This window comes from Berghia stephanieae, chromosome 7, assembly GCF_034508935.2.
Source record: "Berghia stephanieae isolate SIO BIC M18660-M18661 chromosome 7, UCSD_Bste_1.3, whole genome shotgun sequence".
Classification (NCBI taxonomy): Eukaryota; Metazoa; Mollusca; class Gastropoda; order Nudibranchia; family Aeolidiidae; genus Berghia; species Berghia stephanieae.
Genome location: NC_088366.1, coordinates 37,826,237 through 37,848,878, shown reverse-complemented (window position 1 = coordinate 37,848,878; position 22,642 = coordinate 37,826,237). Strand labels below are relative to the sequence as shown.

Genomic DNA, 22,642 nt, shown 5'->3' with positions numbered 1-22,642 from the left:
AATTCGATATTCTATAACTCTCTTCATAACGGGCACATTCATAATGATAGTATTCCAAACAACCTTCACATTTTGTCATCATTCTCTCACCATCATCATAATGCTTGCACTTAAAACAAACTATTCCTTGGTCCTTTCTAATATCAACTCTGCGCATCAACTCACTCCATCCCGTAATAGTGAACAAGTCCTCCAAACATTCAATATCTTCACTCAATAGTACAGCTCCTAACCGCAATGCATCCTTCAGATCGCAAGTACTATAAAGCACTCCCCTCAGGTTATTGACTTCATCAACAGCTCTCCTTAACATGAACTGCTTTTTCCTTTCCCCCAATAATGTAGAAAAGGGAATCAATCCAGTTGCCTTTCGCTTTCTCCGTATGAAATTTGGCTTATTTTTAGGCCTACCTCTTACACGCACCGGTTTTAGTCTAACATCACTAAAAGAAACCAAATTTGAAAAAAAGACAGGAGAGGAGCTAGAATGGCCCGCAAGAGGAGATGTAATATTTATGGATGTCGACTCAACAATAGGAGGTGGAGGTACAACGACAGGAAGGCTAGCCTCAGCCATAGGAGAAATAGCATCAACAACAGAACTTGCTACAACAGGGGGAATAGTTTCAACAACTGGGAGATCAGCCTTAACATCAAGAGGACTAGTCTCAACAAAAGGGGGATGGGCTATAGAAAGATGACTATCCTCAACAATAGGGGCACTAGCTTTAACAACAAGAGGAATATCCTTAACAACAGAAGAACATTCCCCAACAATAAGAGAACTAGCCTCAACAACAGGACTAGCTATAACAGCATGCTCAACAAAATTACTGCAGTCAATTCTGGAGTGAGAAGGACCAGGAATATCTTCGCTGGAAATAGCATCACCATCAACAGAGTGGTGATACAGGTCACTGGATGATGAAGTCCAACTATCAAATAAGGAAGAAAGAAAATTCATTTTCTCATCGAATTCTGCATTCCCCAAAAGACTCAGATAGTTAGACATTTTATTGAAGAAAGAATTTGCCTTGTTAAATTTCGCCTCTCTTGTCCTTATTCTGGGAGCTTTGGGCAAAGGAACTTGGTGAATAGTAATTTGAGACGTAGCGTTTGATGGAAGAGAATGGCGTATACTTGGTTTGAATCTATGTCCTTCAGGAAGACGAACATACATAGGTAATGACAGATGAGAACGAACAAAAAAAATATGCCGACAAGGTAAGTCTAAATTCTTGAAAAATTCACAAGAGCACTCAGATGGAGATGCAATGTAGGACTTTGATTGTCTGGACAACCGAAAAGTATTACCATTCAACTTGTAAGCGGTCCTACAAACAACCATGGCCACACAATAGATCATGTCATTACAGACATTGAACATTCTCTCTCTTCATCTGTCTCAAATATTGATAAATTAATCTCTGACCGTCATTTAATTGTGTTTTGCGTTTTATTTCCAATGAAGCACGAAGTAAAAAGATGATAAACATCTCGTAATTTGAAGAATATAAACATGAACATTTTTAAACAAGACCTTGACCATAACGTTAAAAATAAACATGATGCGAATGGTCTCCACGAGTCAATTGTTGGTTCGGTGGACAAGCATGCACCCTTAACAACTAGAGCAGTAAAAGTGAGACGTCAAGCACCCTGGTATAATACCGAAATAAAATTGAATAGATTAGCCAGGAGGCGGGCAGAAAGAAAATGGCTCAAGTCCAGAGATGCTGTCGATAAGAAGCGATACATCGCGGCTAGAAATGATGCAAAAGCCGTCAATTTCAGGGCCAAAAAGAAATTCTATGAAGAAAGCCTCAAAAACGTGGGACGTTCGAGACAATTCTTTGCCTTGACCAAGGAACTGCTGGGACAACAGACGCAACCAGCTCTCCCATCTTTAATCGATCGTGCAGATCTACCAACTCGCTTTGGTCAATATTTTAAAGAAAAAACGGATACCATCAGGAAGGAACTCTCGTCTGAATCGATCCCTACAACATTTGACAAGTTTCATGGTGATTCGTTAACACATTTTTCAAAGATTACTGAAGCTGACTTACGTGATTGCATTATGTCGTCTCCAACTAAAAGTTGTGATTTAGACCCCTTAAATACTGCCATTTTAAAAAAATGCATTGATGTAATTTTAACACCATTTACATGTATTGTTAATAATTCGTTGCAGTCAGGTGCTGTACCAGACATTTACAAAGTTGCTCATGTCAAACCCCTTTTGAAAAAACCTGATCTCGATAAAGAGAACTTAAAAAACTATCGCCCTGTCTCTAATCTTCCTTTTCTCTCTAAGATCTTAGAAAAGCTTGTTTTGAAACAATTACTGTCTCATCTTAAAAATAATTGTCTTGAAGAAAAATTTCAGTCTGCTTATAGGCAACATCATTCGACGGAAACCGCACTTGTTAGGGTTGTTAATGATCTCCTCTCTGTTATAGACAATGGTTCATGTTCTTTGCTGAATTTGCTTGACCTATCGTCTGCTTTTGATACTATTGATCACAATCTTCTTCTCAAACGTCTTGAAATTACTTATGGCGTGTCTGGTGCAGCGCTTGATTGGTTTAGGTCATATTTGTTTAATCGTAAACAGATTATTACGGTGGATGAATATAGATCGGAGGAAATCTTTCTTGATTGTGGGGTTCCCCAGGGTTCAGTACTTGGACCCGTTCTTTTTGTTTTGTACGTTGGCCCTCTGTCTAAAATCATCAGAAGTTTTGGTCTGTCTTACCATCAATACGCTGATGATACGCAATTGTACTGCGTTTCCAATATGAGAAATTTACAAGAAGTATCAGCCAATAGTAAAAATTGTATCCAAAGTGTTAAGAAATGGATGAATGAGAACAGACTGAAACTGAATGATGATAAGACGGAGGTGCTGTATGTGGGGAACAGGAAGTGGAAAAGTGAAACAGATTTGAAGTTGGGGGATGCCTCTATTCAAATTGTTGACAAAGTGAAAAACCTTGGCACATTCTTAGACTCTGGACTGTCGATGGAGCATCAGGTTAATAATTTGGTTAGATCTCTCTTTTTCCAACTAAAAAAGATTGCTTCCATTAGACGGTTCATATCTGAGGATGTGACCAAGCACCTGGTTGTGTCCCTCGTACTATCGAAATTGGATTATTGTAATGCTCTGTTGTTTGGCGTTTCGCAATACAATCTGAAACGTCTTCAGATTGTCCAAAACAGCGCTGCCAGACTAGTATTTATGAAGCGTAGGTGCGACTCTGCCGGACCTCTACTTCATGACCTGCATTGGCTGCCTGTTGAGAAAAGAATTAAATTCAAAGCTTGTGTTTTAGTGTATCGTTGTCTTGAAGGTACTGCCCCTTCCTACCTTTCAGAACTAATTGAAAGATATTCAAAACCCCGCCCCTTACGTTCGGCCAGTGATTCCACAAAACTAGTTGTCCCTCGAATTCGGAAAAATGCTGGAATGAGATCCTTTTCTCATTTCGGACCCTCTATTTGGAACGCCTTACCGCAGAGCATTCGTGAAAAAGAATCTTTGTCTATTTTTAAACGTTCGCTTAAAACATATTTGTTTCGATTTTAGTAGATGGTATGAGAAGCAAGATAGGTTTGGTTTGTGTTGTGTGTTGTGTTGTGTGTGTGTATGTGTGTGTGTGTGTGTGCTTGTGTGTGTGAATGAGTATGTTTCAGCCAAAGTAATTTGTAATTTAAGCGCTTAGAGTCTGGTGTCTCGGAGTTATAGCGCTATATAAGTTTTCAGCATTATTATTATTATTATTATTATTATTATTATTATTATTATTATTATTATTATTATTATTATTATTATTATTATTGTCAGAGAGAGAGTGAGATCTGATGTCATAGCTCAACTTGCTCATTAGAGAATATTGATTCAATATGATAGACGCAGCAAAGGGAGTTACATCATCTCTTATAGCGTTAACGACAGGATCGCCACAATCAACTGCCCTCGTATTCATCAACCGGAGGCTTTTGAAAGAAAACAGAAAGTCAATATCTCTATCAATGAATAAGAGATCTTGGAGGACATTGGACAGTTTTTGAGCACCTTTCACTACTCTTTTAATTGTGGCATGGTATGCCTCACAGTGGTTGGTAGTGGTGACATGGAGTTTGACAGTGTCCACTCCACCAACCGGTGGGCAGCCCACAAGTGAGGCTTACTGAACCAATGAGTATTGAAATAGTCAAAAACATGAGAAAGCAATACAGACTGAAACTTTCGTAAATAAGACAAGTAGCCCTCCTCTGTTACTTCTTCTTTCATGGCCATGAAAATAGAATGAATAGTAGAAGTCTGAGAAGAAGACATATTCTTCTTTTTCATTGCCTTTTTTATGGCGTTAGAAACATGGAACGAGCACAGAATGGGTTTGACATCGGGAAAAAACAGACGAGAGTGCCCCGATTTCGGAAAAATCTTTATCAACAAAGATACATGCCGTCTTTGAGAAATCATATGATTCCTTCAAAAACTTCAGAGGTTTGACCATAATGTCCCGTTCCTCAGAATGCAAGAAAGAATGCAGGACGGGATGGCCTTTGCCGTCTGCATCAATACACATAACAGTGAGAAGAGGCAAGCAAATATTATTAGTGTTGTGAGTAACATCCATAATAAGTACATCACCAAAATGAGATAGCAATTCTAACATTGTAGAAGTCTGATAGGTCAGACACATAATGTCTCTGAAATGGATATCATCAGAAGAAGAATCAGTAGTGTCGACAAAATGAGTATCTACCCTTCCCCCCTTCATGACAATGTCTGCCAAAATTTTTTCGGCTGCCTGCTTTTCTTCACTATCAGACAGCCGATATTTTTGCCGCAAGTTTTGAATATCTTTTGGCGTCGGTCTAATACCTTGCTCTTCTTCAATGGCTGATATCAATTCCCTCGATGATTACGATTTAAATTGGAGAAGAGTCGTCACTAAGTCAGTTTCCTGGACTCGCCTCATTTCAGGAAATGTTGTTAGAACCTGGAAAAAAACAAACATTATTATTATTATTATTATTATTATTATTATTATTATTATTATTATTATTATTATTATTATTATTATTATTATTATTATTATTATTTATCATTATCATTATCATTATCATTATCATTATCATCATCATCATCATCGTCATCATCATCATCATTATTATTTCTTCTTCTTATCATTATAATAATTATTATTATTATTATTATTATCATCATCATCATCATCATCATCATCATCATCATCATTATTATTATTATGTCATTCCAATAACATCACCTATATCATTTTCTTACCACTGATTGATTCTCGAATTTATCGATTTGACATAAAGAATTATCGTTTTGTGCTGTGGCAAAAAATTCTGGAATTCCTACGTTTATTTATTATTATTATATTTTGTTTTGTTTTGTTTGCTTGTTTATTTTGTTTTTAATAGAAAGGATAATACGGACGCCTCAAAATAGCTTTGCTATTACGCTACAGTTAAATCGTTTTTCCCCAGAAAATTAAAGGGTATAAAAAATTGCATATCAAGATACAAAATAAACTTGCGATCTATCACGTGCAAGTCCGTTTTCGGAGTTAAATGTGACAATCATCTCAGATAGAATAAGGATAATGTGTGCAAAATGGCCTCTCCGTTGTATCTGGGTTGTGGATTAAAACCTTGAAAGTTGTTACACCGTAGAATTCCCGCTGCCTGAATGTCCAATACGACCAAGTTGTTCGATAAAACTTACATTAATATCAAATTCGTTATTCAGAGCGCCCGCTATTTTGATTACAATATGACTGTTCATCTGTTTTGTTACTTCATTCTGTCAACACTATTCGCTTTTTTTTTTGCGTAAAGAGACGAAAATATAACGAGGGGTTGATCGCGTGATTTTGTTTTACTCCAGAAAATAATGATCTCAAATAGGGTTTTTCATCACAAGGCTGGGGTAGAAATTACAAAGAAGTAGAAGGGCATATACGTTGATAGATTTTGAAAATGTCAATAAATGACAAGGAAACCAAAATTCTATTGTGGTGGTGTAAAAGAAAATGTGACAAGATGTTTGGTCCATTTTTTATTGGCGAAATTTTAAGTAAAGTGAGTTAATATTTAGCTACTTATAGATACAAGAAGGAACGTCATGGCTTTTACTGAACATTGCACATTGCTGTTTGAAAAACAAGTACGCATTCATCAAAAGGGCATACGTAAAATTTTGAATACTTGCTATGAATTCAAATATTTAAAGAAACTAAATTGTGCCTTTAAACTGTACTTACGGAAGCAGATGGCGTGTGTGCATCATGAGTCAGATTTGCTTCAATGACTTCAAGGAACCAAACACGGGCACTACTCCTACGGCAACATAATCGTATTTTAGCCATGCAGCCAAGCTTGAAAGATCTGAAAAAAATGACACAAATCATTGCCGTGGACAGTGCTGACTGACTGAATGGGTAATAATGGAAAAGTAATTATGCCTATGGTAATGATATGATATTCTCGGATGGCTCCGTTTTGGACGACACTTGTTTGGTGTATGAAGGAGACAAAAGAGGAAGAAAAATCACACTCCCATCCCTTCCTAAAATTTTACAAAAGAAAGAAAAAAAAAAGAAACAAACGAACAAATACATAGGGCAGCTTTGCTCAGCGGTTCGCGCCGTTTGGCCATGACCCTAGCTCACTTTTGGGCGCTGAACTGCGGCTGATGCCTGGGTTGTACAAGTCTTCCCTTGCAATAGATTAAAAAGACACATTTCTCCTTGTGAATGAATAAATGGGGAATACTACCTATTTTCTATCTATGTAAGAAAGAATTTTTAAAATTGAAAAACAACTAACAAAGCAATGAGAAAAAGCCAGAATATAATGTAAATTTGAACGCGGGGGGGGGGGGGTGGGGGGGGGGGGGGAGACTACTGATGCCCTTTTCGCAACGGCACCATAAGATCCCGTCGCCTGGGCATTCCAGGAAGGAATATAGATAATCCATCAAAGAGGATGTCTGATGTCAACAGGAATCACCAATGTTGTCCAAGTGAGCAAATTGGGATTAATAATCTTGCCCAAGGAAAATAACGAAAGTGCCTGAAGCGGGAATCAAAGCCGGGACAATCGGGATCACAGTGCAATGCCTTAAGCATTCGGTCAATTCGTTCCTCTTGTTGTCAGATGCGAGAGTAAACTATTTAAAAATTCGATTTTATGGTAATGAGCAAAATTCCCGTTTGTTTGTAATAAGAAGAAAAGTAGTTATTATATCATTTATTTGTTTACAAAATCACATAGAAAATTTGTACCTTACCTTTGAATAGGTCTGAGACCTTTAGATTCGGATTTTCTCATTTTTCCTTGCTTACATTCGAACATAACCCGTTCATAAACTATTGTGTTGATGAAATCTGAGCACATCACCTAAGATAAATATTATGGAATAATATCATTGACTACATTATTTCAACACCGAATATATGCCTACTTACAACAGGACAACAAAATTTATCGGTGCAGTAAGCACAGATCAGAAAATTAAAATGAAGTACACATAGACATGATCAACTAATCCGAATGAGAATGAGTAGGCTACAAATACAAATAAATGAACACACTTCGTTAGCGTGAAAATGTACATTTAAATTGAGGAAAGTGATAGGCCTAGATCATATTATTATGTTGTAAGGAATTGTAAACGAATTTCCTTTTTTTTTTAGATGAATAAATTATATTATTATTATTATTATTATTATTATTATTATTATTATTATTATTATTATTATTATTATTATTATTATTATTATTATTATTATTATTATTATTATTATTGGATTCACAAAAGCCGCGTTGTTTGATATTGAGAAAGCCTACTCGCCCTTGCTTACTTTACGGTGGGTGCTGCACTGCGGCTGACGACTCGATTATAACAGTTATCAGGTAGAATAGATTATAACTGAATTATTTTTTTTTACCTTAAGCGATGATTTAAGAGAATGTTATATACTTATTTCAATATATCGATGTTGAAATGATATGCATATATCATCATGCAATCAAATATACAGAAAGACAACAGTGTGAGGGTTTCTTCAAAAACCTTGCTTGCAAACTGCCGCTCGACTTGCAAACTGCCGCTCGAATTGAATAGTTATTTATTTATTTATTCATTCATCTATTAATTTATTCGTTCATTTATTTATTTAATTATTTATTCATTTTGTCACCAATGCTATCATAAATATGCCTTTTTCATCAATAGATTATAAATATTAGATTATATCATATTAAACAAATTTTAGACCATTAGGGGAGATCTGAACTGCGACCCATCGTCTCAAAACGGTATTATGTCGGAACGAACCAGATGCTTAAAAGTAGAATTTAATGTGAAACTGGTCAAAAGTATAAATTGTTGGCATTAGCACCCCAAAATATGGTTGCCATTCTCCTCAATAACTCATATAAACTCAACACAAGTCTGATATTTCTGGCTATAAATTCAATTTTCAACATATTAACCAACCCGACTTAATACAGTTTTGAGACGAGAGGTCACAAATGAGATATTGCCCTTTAAAATCAAAGAAGGAAAGGACGCTTGGCATGTGAAGAAGAACAAAACAACTAAGCATTGATATAGATGTGATGCGTTTTATAAATGTGCATTATTTTTTATTTCTTTTAAAACTGTAGTGTATGCTAAATGTAGATTTAAATAAATAAAGGATTAATAAAAGGCATTAAGAACAAATGGGCAGCGAAATTATTTTTTTTAATAATGGAAAAAAAAATTGTTTTAAATAGAAAAAACAGCGGGAGGAGGGGGGGGGGGGGGGGGCTATTCTGTGATAATAAAATCTTACCTTTTTGCAATCCTTTATAATGAATTTCACATTTTTCGCATTTTCATGAAGCCGTAATGATTTTTTGAAAGCTTCATATGAATCAAACCTTGCTCCAACGAAAATGCTTTCACGTTCCATTTTGATTTTTTAACGATTGAGCAATGGCTTGACTGGAAGGATGATACTGTTTATCCGGGAAGATTTTGTAATATGGGCGCACAAAAAAGGCCACGGGAGCAGTGACATATATAGGTCACTGTAACAACAATGCGATTTATGGGAGGGCAATAACCTTGAATTTAATACATATAAAAATGCGGTGACAAATATAAACAACAGCCTTTCCGTCAATTGCCCTTTACGTATTTCACGCCTACCTCATTAGCATAAGCACTGAAGGTCGGCTAGACACTTTTTAAGAATACGTCCTGAAGGACGAATAAGCACTCCGTCTGGATTTCATGTAGTGGCAGCCTCAGTCGTTGGCACCCGTCATTCACCATTCCAAGATCTTGGAATCTCTGATGGAGGCGCACTATGGTTGATTTATGGCAAGTTAAGATCGTTTCCACTTGCAGTTCTGCTGGCCCTTAGCATTCCAATTGCTTGGCGATTTTCTTCAGACAACCAGGGCATTTTGCTTGATAAAAAAATTATAGTGTTTCACTATGTTTGTTTTCTTGCAAGACATCAGATAATCAATTGATGCAATTTCATTTCAGTTGAAGCTTTTCTAGTGTCGTAATTGACAAAAGGTGCATCAGCACACTTGGTGCACGTGTAAGTATGTATGAACTGTTCATAAATCAAACAATTCAAAGCACACAATAACAACAACTTAACAAACTGAACAGTGCTCGTAACGGTGGCTTATTTTTGATGTGTTTTTGAAGACCGCTAATATAGTAGCATTTTACACCAGCATCATCACCATCACATCATCATCTTTTACTACCACCACAATGGTATCACTACTGTTACAACCACCACCCCATGGCATCACCACAGCCACAACCACCACCACATTTCTTCTACCACCACCACCACCTCAACTTCATCATCATCATCATCACCACCACAACCATCATCGTTAATACAACGACCGCCTTTGTCTCTGACACTAGCATCAATACTACCAACATGGTTGAGGTCTTATGATAATTTCTTTGGGTGTTACAAAATCCAGTATCCTTTGTTAGTGTAATTGTTTTTAGCCTAAACCTAATTTTAAATGCTCACTTTTGTTTCTCTATACACCAGATAATTTTGTAATCACTAGATTGATTTTTATATGAATTTTTGTAAAGTCCATCAGCGCAATTTTAGCACTTTTTGCCCCACATACGCAGACAAAATACACTTTTTTTTCTCTTCTAAAAAATATACTTTTTAGGGGAAGATTGGCAGGTCTGCTATAGTCTCGTATATGGACACTTTTTTAACATTAAGATTATTTTTCTTAATATGTGATTGTATTTTTAGGTTTTGGTAATTGTCATAAAATGATTAATTAAAGTTATGTAGAGGTTTAAGGTTATTACTAATAACAATAACATAGCGAAAAATTCGGGACCAATGGTCAATGTCGCTTTCCAGGGCTTGTTATTCAGGATTGCCGTTATCCAGAGGTTGCATTGTAATTGTATTTCGTTAGTATTGAGTACCTAGTTTCCGACTGGGTGGGGTTCCTACCTCCCATAGCGGACAGGGAGGTACTTGTTGTGTCTTCTATCCTCTCTTATCTGTTTTCCAATTGCTTTCTGTCTTTGTCTTGGAATGAGATTGCTTGGTTTTGTCCTGACCTTGGACGGAGTCCTTGGCTGAGAGGGAAACAGTCGAATGTATAGTTATAGTTTTGGGAGATGATATTTTTTTCCTTGTAAATCATCTCTCTGTTATGTACTGTTACTCTTTTCATTTTAAACATATGATTTATAAACATTTGAGTGTATTCCTCTTAGTGGGGACCTGTGCTGGTGTCTGGAGACTTTTAGGGAATCTACATCTGTTTCCTATTTGAACCAATTCCCCTTTGTCTTACCTTTTCTTGGGTGCTTTAATTGTAATTCTAGAACTTTTTATTATCCCATTTTCTTCCTTTTTACTGGCGCTGATATGACCTTAATGTGTTGCAAGCGCCGTAAAACCCTTAAAAACAAACAAAAACTAGTTTCCGACCTGCCTACCTGGAGGAAAAAAATTCGTGGTTTTAACATATTAGGCACTAAAACTACAAGTAAAAATGACCAATTTGACATTAATATGTTTCAATATTGCTTTTAACTCCTTTATAGACTAGCTACAGCAACAAACCTTTGTTTTCAAGAAGTGTTATTGAATCAAAGATCTTTATATAATTGTCGGTTTGAAGCCAAAAATCCGTAGTTCTACGAAATGTTCGTAGTAGTAGGCAGATCTGCCTTAAGTCAAAATAATTTTGTAGCTGCTTTGGTATATTAAATTGTTTTTAAAAACTGTGTCCATAACGTGTGCTTTCTGGGTGGGGTTCCTGACCTCCCACAGTGGGCAGGGAGGTACTTAGTGTGTCTTCTATCCTCCTATATCTGTTTTCCAACTTGCTTTCTGTCTTTGTCTTGGATGCCGTTGCTGAGAGGGAAGCAGTCAAATGTATAGATAGTTTTGGGAGATGATATTGTTTTTCTTGTAAATCATCTCTGTTATGCACTGTATTATGTTTTGTTTACATAGTATATATGATTTGTAAACATTTGAACGTGTCCCTCTTGGTGGGGACCTGTGCTTTTGTCTGGGTGAGACTTTTAGGTGATCTCTAACAAGTACTTTAATAGTATTCTCTTAATTGGAATCTACATCTGTTTCCTATTTGAACCAATTCCCCTTTGTCTTACCTTTTCTTTGGGTACTACTTTAATTGTAATTCTAGAACTTTTTACTATCCCATTCTCTTCCTTTTTACTGGCGCTGATATGACCTTAAAGTGTTGCAAGCGCCGTAAAACCCTTAAAAACAAACAAACAAAAGTGTGCTTTATTCTTCGCTTTAATTTTTAAAAACTGTGTCTTTATGGGGACGCTTGTATATGAGTATGTGTGCTCGTTTACAAGTGCGTGTATGTGTGTGTGTGTGTCTGTGTGTGTGTGTGTGTGTGTGTGTGTGTGAGTGAGAGAGAGAGAGAGGATTGTGAATTTTTGGTGTGAGAATTATACCTCATGCAATAATTCTGACTATTAAAATGAATACCAACAACCATGCAAGTCCCCTCCTTGTATTTTTCACATGATAAAAAAGGATTCTACATTTTGAGACTTGTCATATTACGCATAAGTGATAAGTAGAAAAAAGGACGATAAAATAGCCAAAATATTATTGATGCAGATCATATTCCAACAACACACCATCAGGTGTGGGGATGGGAAGGTGGCGGTATAGCACTGCACTGAAATGCACATATAGACTTAATTAAGAAATTAAAGAGCAGGCACCGGTATGAGATAAAGAACTGAACAAGTGTGTATAAAAGGTGCCAGACAAAGCAAGAAAGAAAACTACAAGAAAAAAAAAAAAAAAACCATCCCCAAAAAATCAGTCGACCTCGACTGGGGATCGAACCTCAGACTTTCTGATTACCGGTCAGACGTTCTATCATTACGCCACAATGGCTCCCGATAGTTGGGACAATTTTAATACCTATATTTTTCACAAGGGTACAAGGAGCAGGCACCGGTGTAAGATTAAGAACTGAACAAAGTTGTTCAGTTCTTTTTTACACCGATGTCTGCTCCTTAATTTATCAATTTGATATTTTTGTAGTGATCTATTTCAAATCCTTCCTAACTCTTACAGCTTCGCCCATATTTATCATCCCAGCATAATTAATGCTACATCTGCTGTAATTACAAAACCGCCCAAATATGACACTGCATAAATTAACGTCCAGCCGAAAGACGAGAGATGACATATGGCTGAATAATTAATCAACCGGCCCGGCTGATCAAAGCTACCGTACTCCCATAGTGGGCAGGGAGGTACATGCTGTGTCTTCTACCCCCCCCCCCCCCCCACCCGTTTTCCAATTGTTTCCTGTCGTTGTCTTGGAATGAGATTACTTGGTTTTGTCCTGGCCCTGTCCGGAGTTCCTTGTCTGGGAGGGTAACAGTCGAATGTATAGTTATAGTTTTGGAAGATGATATTTTTTTCCTTGTAAATCATCTCTCTGTTATGCATTGTAATATGTTTAGTTTACATATTAGATTATATGATTTGTAAACATTTGAGTGTATTCCTCTTGGTTGGGACCTGTGCTTGTGTCTGGATGAGACTTTTAGGTGATGATCTCAAACTAAGTACTTTGACGGTGTGCTCTTGGAATCTACATCTGTTCCCTATTTGAACCAATTCTCCTTTGTCTCACCTTTTCTTTTGTGCTTTAATTGTAATTCTAGAACTTTTAACTATCCCATGTTCTTCCTTTATACTGGCGCTGATATGACCTTAATGTGTTGCAAGCGCCGCAAAACCCTAAAAATCAAAAACAAACAAAGCTACCGTACTGGGGGGGGGGGGGGGGGGGGGGGGGGGGTTCCTGACCTTACCGTGCCTTCTATTCCCCTATATCTATTTTCCAACTTGCTTTCTGTCTTTGTCTTGGAATGAAATTACTTGGTTTTGTCCTGGTCCTGACCGGATGCCCTTGCTGAGAGGGAAACAGTTTCGGCTCGGATACCCACAGTTATCCATCTCCTGGTGTGCAATTCCCTGACTCCCAGGATCACCCGCACTGTTGCCAAACTCCCATAACTTTGCCGGATATTGTCGGGTTTCGGCGGGTTTCGTAATAAAGCACTAATTCTTTTTTACGAAACCCGCCGAAACCGGCCGATAGCCTTAGTCTCAGGTTCACTCCCGACTGGTGTACACTTCCCTGAGTCTCGGGTTCACTCCCCACAGTTGTCTACTTCCCATAACTTTGCTGGATATGGTCGGGTTTCGGCGGGTTTCGTAAAAAAGCACTGGTTCTTTTTTACGAAACCCAGTCCCAGGTTCACTCCCCAATGATGCACACTTCCCTGAGTTCTAGGTTCACTCCCCACTGCCACCTACTTCCCATAACTTTGTCGGGATTCGTCAGGTTTCGTCGGGTTTCGGCAGGTTTCGTAAAAAAGACACACCCATAAAAATGCAATGTCTGAAAGTGGTAAGGAGTCGGAGTCGGGACTTCTAAAACCGACTCCGACTCCGACTCCGACTCCACCCTCAAACAACCGACTCCTACCGACTCCGACTCCGACTCCGACTCGCCAGCCCTGATATATATATATATATATATATATATATATATATATATATATATATATATATATATATATATATATATATATATATATATATATATATATACAGAATTAATTCCTTTTCTTGGGAAATGTTGCGATTAACCGAGCTGCAAATATCTGGAGTCGACTGTATTTCGTCGGGAAAGCAATACGTCGAATATCGAATCGAACTTTTTGAAACAGATACTCAATAATAAACAACCAAATAAAGTCTAGAAGAAATATATAAACAAAAATTCTCTGTCTAAAATATTTCAAAAATTTCATAATATATTAATTCTGAGTTCTGAGACGGTCAAAACCAGTGCTCGTAATAGAACACTAACGCATGTGCTCAATGTTGTGTTGCTTTGCATCACACACCCACTTATTGATGTCTTGCTTGTGGTTCGGTTTGATTTAACGAGCGGCACACACCCCCACACACCCACATTATGATGATGATGATGACGACGACGACGATAGAAATTCCATCATCATCATCATCATTATCAGTGCTGTTGTTTTTCTTATTATCAGCGTTATTGTTATCATTATCAGTATTCCAGTTACTGTATTAATGATGATCATGATGACGACAAAAGTTGAGACAGGAGTATCGCAAGGCAATGTTCTCGGGCCACTGCTTTTTCTCATTTACACCAATGACATGCCAAAAGATCTACATTCGGGGTCCACGTTGGAATTTTTCGCAGATGACAGCCTCTTGTACAGCGAAATACAAAACGGGGACGATACTGTCATACTAATACTACAGCAAGATCTAAATAAATGGCAGTGCTGGGAGACAAGATGGAAAATGGAATTCCACCCCAAAAGGTGTCATGTGGTGATGGTGACGAACAAAAAGAAAAACATAATCGGCTCTCACTATGAAATCCATAACGAAGCCCGACAAGATCCTGGGCAGTAATATGAAGTGGAAGAAACATATTGCCAACACAGCTACTAAGGCAAATAGAACCATGACCTTTTGCAACAGACAATTCCGCCACTGTCATCAATCTGTGAAAAAGAAATGCTATGAAGCATATGTCAGGCCCATACTGGAATATAGTAGCTCAGTGCGTTACCCACGCACATCACAAGAAATCAATGAGCTAGAAAAAATCCAATGTCAAACGGCCATATTTGTCAGTGGAAACTATGAGCGGGTACGAGCGTAACTCAGCTCATGAACGATCTTCTATGGAAACCGCTACATGAAAGACGTTCCATCAACAAGCTCCTCGTATTCCACAAAGCACAAAACTGAAAACTCCAAATTCCAACTAGAATATTTATGAGTGTGTGCTTCTCTTGCCACCTAACAACATATATTTATAGTTGTTTTTTTTTTTTCTTCTATAATTGGCTGCGGAAGGTGAGCGATCGAAGGTTGGAACGTGTATTTTAGCACATGCTGCCAGTCTATATATTTTGGCGGGGTCATTATCTGATCAGCTTTATAGACCTAACCATACCCTGATGCCTTCAAAATAAATTAGACTGGCAGCATGTGGTTAAACACGTGCTCCTCCCTTTGACCGCTCATTTTCAATGACAAATTATAGAAAAATATAACAATAAATATGTGGTTGCTAGATGACAAAAGAAGCACATTTGTGTGGGGCTCCTACCTCCCATTTTCTGTGTCTTCTATCCCCTCTTATCTGTTTTCCAATTGCTTTCTGTCTTTGTCTTGGAATGAGATTGCTTGGTTTTGTCCTGACTTTGGTCGGAGTCCTTGGCTGAGAGGGAAACAGTCCAATGTATAGTTATAGTTTTGGGAGATGATAATTTTTTCCTTGTAAATCTTCTCTCTGTTATGTACTGTTACTCTTTTCATTTTTAACATATGATTTGTAAACATTTGAGTGTGTTCCTCTTAGTGGGACCTGTGCCTGTGTCTGGATGAGACTATTAGTTGATCTCAGACTAAGTACTTTGATAGTGTGCTCTTGGAATCTACATATGTTCCCTATTTAAACCAATTCCCCTTTGACTTACCTTTTCTTGGATGCTTTAATTGTAATTCTAGAACTTTTTACTATTCCATTTTCTTCCTTTTTGCTGGCGCTGATATAACCTAAATGTGTTGCAAGCGCCGTAAAACCCTTAAAAACAAAACATACTCATAAAAATTTGATCACGCATCAAATACTGTCTAGATATTGATATTTTATGATTCAAATGATAACATTTATCAAATACTACCGTCGATCTATTTTTTTTTTTTTTTGAGCATGTTAAAGTTAATTATTCAAAATTAATGCGCTAGTCTGAACAAATCAAAAACTATTTGGACCCTATTTTAAGAGTAGTTTTGCCGTAGTCTATATGATGAATTTAACTAGCACTAGCACATTTTATTGTGTGCACGTTAGATTTTACCAAAAGTGTATCATTTACAGTGTAAACAACTACAATAAACGGGAGATCTATTTTGTGCGCGGGGGGTGAAGCCGACAGAAAGGATTGTTTGTAAATTGACTTTGAACATGCCCTTGAATTATGCCATTTGTTGGGCAAATTTATGCCAATACTATACCCCCAAAAATGGCAAATTATGCCATAAATTCGACATTATGCCATAAATTATGCCAAAAAATTCAACATTTATGGATGTTCTTCCGTGCTTTTGTAACCCCCAAACCCTAATTTTCACAACATACAATAAACCGAACTCATGTAACACACAGTCCTGACGATGGCTGAAAAGGCCTGAAACATCGATGTAGACTGACTCCAGCATTGTGGTAAATATTAAAATAATAATTCCTCCATTGCTACATGTCTAGCACTATTCTTACCATATTTGTATCCAACACGATTCAATACATATATATATATATATATACACACACACACACACACACATATATATATATATACACACACACACACACACACACACACACAACATATATATATATATATATATATATATATATATATATATATATTCTTTCATTTTCCTTCAAGACTATTCTCTAATTTTCTCACTCCTGTCTTTTCCTTTGTATTTTCATCTCTTAATTTCTCTATCTTCCTCTTTTCTTTCATTCCGTCACCCTCTCTTTGCCGCCCACCCCCCCCTCTCTCTCTCTCTCTCTCTCTCTCTCTCTCTCTCTCTCTCTCTCTCTCTCTCTTTCTCTTCTTTCTTCACCCCTCCCCCTTTGTTCTCCAATTTCCTGTCTCACCCCTAAAAAATAACAAAAGGGGACAACGACACAGAAACACCGCAACCCGGGACTGCAACATCATAAATTATAACCAACCCCTCTCACTCCACCACCACCCCCTTACAAAAACACACGCTTCCTCCCGCCTGTACAACTTTGCCAACCACCGAAGAATTAAAATAAAAAATTTTCGTAGTGAGCTTGCTATGGCAATTATGGTAATGATTAGAGATCTTGAGGCGGTGGTTGTGGTGGGAATCATGGAGGTAGAGAGAGAGAGAGAGAGAGAGAGAGAGAGAGAGAGAGAGAGAGAGAGAGAGAGAGAGAGAGTAGAGAGACAGAGAAGAAGAAGAAGAAGAAGAAGAAGAAGAAGAAGAAGAAGAAGAAGAAGAAGAAGATCACGAAACAGAGGAATATGTTGTTTGTTTTTAAGGGCTTTACGGCGCTTGCAACACATTAAGGTCATATCGGCGCCAATAAAAAGGAAGAAATTGGGATAGTAAAAAGTTCTAGAATTACAATTAAAGCATCCAAGAATATTACAGACAAAGGAGAATTGGTTCAAATGGGGAACAGATGTAGATTCCAAGAGCACACTATCAGTGTACTTAGTTTGAGATCACGCTAAATTCTCTTCCATACACAAGCACAGGTCCCCACTAAGAGGAATACACTCAAATGTTTACAAATCATATATTATACATAAACAAAACCTAATACTGTGCATAACAGAGAGATGATTTACAAGGAAAAGATCATCTCCCAAAACCAACTAACATTTGACTGTTTCCCTCCCATCCAGGGTATCCGGCCAGGGCCAGGACAAAACCAAGTAATCTCATTCCAAGACAAAGACAGAAAGCATGTTGGAAAACAGACCACTCCCACTATGGGAGGTCAGAAAGAGAGGAATAGATAGAGAAGGAGCTAGTGACAACCTGACAGAGGAAACAAAGAAAAGTGTAAAATAAGGAAGAAGAACGTGCCACTATGTAGCCTTGTGGTGGTATGACAATCGCTTTCGGATCGGATTGGAAAATCCTAGGTTCGAGCCTCACTCGGCGCATAGTTGAGTCCAATCTTACCGTACTCAGGTTTAAAATAAGTACCAGGGCGTTAACTGCGTTGTTCTGTCGGAAAAAATGTAATATCGCCTCACAGACATCATGTAGGATGTTACGTGTTGCTGACACCCTGTAAAGCGCTTTGAGACTTCGAGCGGATAATGCGCTATATAAAAACTTTCGTTAGTATGTGTGACAATGATAGCAGTGATGTTGTTCTTGTATCGACGATGATAAAATGATGGCAATGGTGGTGTCACTGATCAAGAAGCTAGAATGATAAAGTTGATGGCAATGGTGACGCTATAGTGTACGCATATGGCATTGGCATTTTAAATGATTGTTTTCTAGAGTGGTGGTGGCTGAGATGATAGTTATGATTTAGCTAGTGATGGCAATAATTGATATGACCATGGTAATTGTAGGTATAATGCCATTGTAGTGATATTGATTGTGGTGCTGATACTTATGATATTGTGCAAATGATGGTGGTAGCGATTCTGATGGTAATGATTATGTTGTAAAGTGCTTGTGGTAATGATGATGATGGTTTTTAAATTGATGTGGATCGACGTGCACTTATTTTCAGGTCTTATAACCATTTCCTTATGGGCTCATTGTTGTAATGGAAATCTCATTTTAAAAAATGACGCAAAATATTGTCCATTATACAACAATGTTAAACTAGGCCCATAAGTGGTTCGGATGTCAGACCTTCGTGTTTGTGGATGCTTTGTTAACCTATGATTCAGCACAAATCCCTTTCGAAATGTTATTCTTTTTTCCACTATAACACAATAAGTCGAATGCTTGGCAGGTCTGTATCACTGCGTTACATAGACACACTTTAGTTGTAGTAATATCTATTGAAATACCACCTTGAGTGGTGATAAGCCAAATTACACATCTGGAAAACAACATTTGCATCCAAAGTTGTTTGAGTACAGAATTATTGAGAAAAATCGTGGATTTATTTTTCTTGTAACCATTGTTTAAAATGTATCGAGCTTTTTATGTATATATTTCCGTCTTTTTATTTTTTCGTTTTAAAATAAAAGTTAGGAATTTGTTTTTGGCCAGTAATCGTAACTTTATCAGACTTATTAGACCCCTACCCAGATCAAAACAACAACCCCAACACCCCGACAACATTACCCCTTGTTCTGAGTTTAAGAACATAGGCAAGTTATTGTTCTTAGGCCGAACTGGGCTTTTATGAACTATATCATTCTATTTCACCCAGTTTCAACCCGTAGACATTTTAAATCCCAGCCCGTTGACATTAAAACTTCTCGTCAGGTCAAAAGTGGATACCAAATACTTAATAGTATTAGCTAACGAACGAAGTACTGAAAATATTGAGGACTTGGTATTAGTGTCCTTTATTAATCTTTAATATATTGCCCTCGTTTATGGAGATAAGTTTAAATGTAAAGTTGTGCTTTCGGCTTTGGAATTAATTTGCGTGTTGTAAAGCCGCCAAATTCCATCCCGTCTATACAATTACCTCGTTTACTGCCAATTTGATAACGCATTGAATTCTCCATGAATTAAATCTATCATTATGTTACACAGCTAGTCGAGTCAAGACAGTACAACGAATAACAAAATTTTCTGAAGTTAAATGACAGGTATCGACATCGTTCACAATTTTTGGCTAAATTCAAGCCATTATTGATGACACTCACTGAATTATCAAGATTATAACATTTTTTATAAAACTGCTTCTTAAGTGATACAGAATTTTGATGTTTTTTTGCGCTGCTTATACTATTATGACTAATATAATATTTTTGACAAATTTAATACTAGTCATTTAAAACAAATAATTACTGAGTGCTTACCCACTATTATAGATTGAAAAAAATGTTTAAAAAAGGCAAAACACACACACACATACACACACACACACACACACAAATCAAACAAATAAACAAACAAAAGCAGGAAAAATACAAAAAAAAAAAAAAACATTTTAAAAAAAGCAACAACCCCCCCCCCCCCAAAAAAAAAAAATTTTTAAATAATAATAAAATAATGAAAACCAAAAAAAGGAAGAAAACCTGACGAATCTGTGCCCAGCCAACCCAAACTCTCGAGCAGGTATTTCAATGGGATACTTGCCAATAGGAGAACACGAAAATAGTTCCTTATAAGAAATCAATCACCATTCTGGAATAAAAATCATATCCCAAAAGAAGAAAAAACAAAAAAAAAAAAAACAAAAAAAAAACAACAACGCGAAATTAACAGTACAAACACACACACACACATACACACACACACCTCAAACACACATACACACAACACTCCAAACAGACAACAAACGCAACTTACATGAAATTTGACTCACAAAACAGAAGTGGGTTATGCCACTTTAAGACGATACGGATATCATGTAATACGTGATTCGCCTTTAGTAAGAACAAGGCGGATATTCCCACTTAGAGGACGAAATGGGACCCTTTATTGTCTTATGTAGAAACTAATATTTTTAAGACAAAGTACTATATATTTTTAATGTATGTGAGTAAGGTAATTGTTTATATAATGTAGCATATTATTGTATTGTAGAAGTGTTGTAATGTAGTAGTATGTAGAGTATAGTATGTAGTAGTGTTATAGTAGTAGTAGTAGTAGTAGTAGTAGTAGTAGTAGTAAGTAGTAGTAATAGTAGTAGTAGTAGTAGTAGTAATAGTAGTAGTAGTAGTAGTAGTAGTAGTAGTAGTAGTAGTAGTAGTAGTTAGTTGTAGTATAGTAGTAGTAGTAGTAGTAGTAGTAGTAGTAGTATAGTAGTAGTAGTAGTAGTAGTAGTAGTATGTATGTAGTAGTAGTAGTAGTAGTAGTAGTAGTAGTAGTAGTAGTAGTAGTAGTAGTAGTGGGAATTATTTAGCTTTTTGCTGACGGATGCAGAAGGCCACAGGATGCGGCCGCATCGGATGCCTTACACTTACAGAGAGAACGCCAACATAGCTACTACTACTACTACTACTACTACTACTACTACTACTACTACCACTACTACTACTACTACTACTACTACTACTACTACTATACTACTAATATTATTATTATTATTATTTATTATTATTATTATTATTATTATTATTATTATATTATTATTATTATTATTATTATACTACATACTACTACTACTACTACTACTACTACTACTACTACTACTACTACTACTACTACTACTACTACTACTACTACTACTACTACTACTACTACTACTACTACCACTACTACTACTTCTAGTACTTATTCTATTACTTCTACTTCTTCCAATATTACAATTATATGTCTTTTATCTTCCATTATACGTCAAAAATGCCAATAAGGGGTCGACGGAGGGCGATGTTGAAAGGTACTACAGCAGAAGTTGTAAAAACGAAGGTGCACTAAACAAACTTTCACACCGTATAGACCACAAAATTTTAAAACTTATAACTTTTCAACTGCGAAGTGACTATTCTCACCCCCCTAGTCTAGGATGCTAGTCTTCATAATAGTAGTCCACAATTGTTGTATGTTTAATCCAAAGGTTGTAATGCAGCAATTTGTTAAGTTTCTTGTCACAAGTTGCACAATTAAAAAAACAAACCAATCAAATCCAAATCGCAAAAAGCCGGCGAAGTTTTTTTCGGTAATCCAATCGGCCGGGGAGGGGGGGGGGGGGGGGGGGGGGGGGGGGTGAGAATAGAGGCAGCCTTTCAACTGAGGATATCTTTCGTTTGGCTAATGAGATTTCACTAATTATATTTGGGCGGCTATGTGGTCTTGTGGTATGACACTCGCTTTCGGATCGGAAGGTCCTGGGTTCGAGCCTCGCTCGGCGTATAGTTGAGTCCTTGGAAAAGGCTCTGTACTCACATTCTCTCACCATACTCAGGTGTAAAATGAGTACCTGACCGTTAACAGCTTTGTCTCTGTCCAAAAAAATAATAATATCGCCTAATTATGCGTCATGTCCCGTACTAGATGATAAGTGTTGCTGTTGGCCAGGGACCTTTTGTAAAGCGCTTTGAGCACCTTTAGTGGATATTGCGCTATATACAAGCTCTTTTTTTTTTAAGAAATCATTTTTCAAAATGTTAATATTATATATACATAATTTTATACAATGAAAATATAACCAATAAACTTATTTTGAAGCAAAGTTCACAGTGATGTGTTGCAAAGAATGAAAAGTAGTATCAAGCTTTAAAACATAATGTTATATTCAAGCA

General features: G+C 36.9%; 2 protein-coding genes across 4 annotated transcripts in view; one reads left to right on the top strand and one right to left on the bottom strand.

Moving 5' to 3' along the window:
* The window catches only part of LOC144977200 (uncharacterized), a 90,586-nt gene that overhangs the window by 49,641 nt on the left and 18,303 nt on the right, over positions 1-22,642 (top strand). The window lies entirely within an intron of this gene.
* LOC144977188 (uncharacterized) lies at positions 4,431-9,329 on the bottom strand. Of its 3 annotated transcripts, none has more exons than XM_078922122.1 (4): positions 9,245-9,329; positions 7,334-7,443; positions 6,306-6,429; positions 4,431-5,015 (listed from the first exon to the last, which is right to left on the bottom strand). In XM_078922122.1, exons 2-4 carry the CDS (start codon positions 7,438-7,440, stop codon positions 4,938-4,940), a joined length of 309 nt encoding a protein of 102 aa, XP_078778248.1. In that variant the 5' UTR covers positions 7,441-7,443; positions 9,245-9,329; the 3' UTR covers positions 4,431-4,937. The 3 variants fall into 3 exon arrangements, with proteins under 3 accessions (XP_078778248.1, XP_078778246.1, XP_078778247.1); XM_078922120.1 differs by having other exon boundaries at positions 8,886-9,312; XM_078922121.1 differs by lacking the exon at positions 4,431-5,015 and having other exon boundaries at positions 5,688-6,429; positions 8,886-9,312.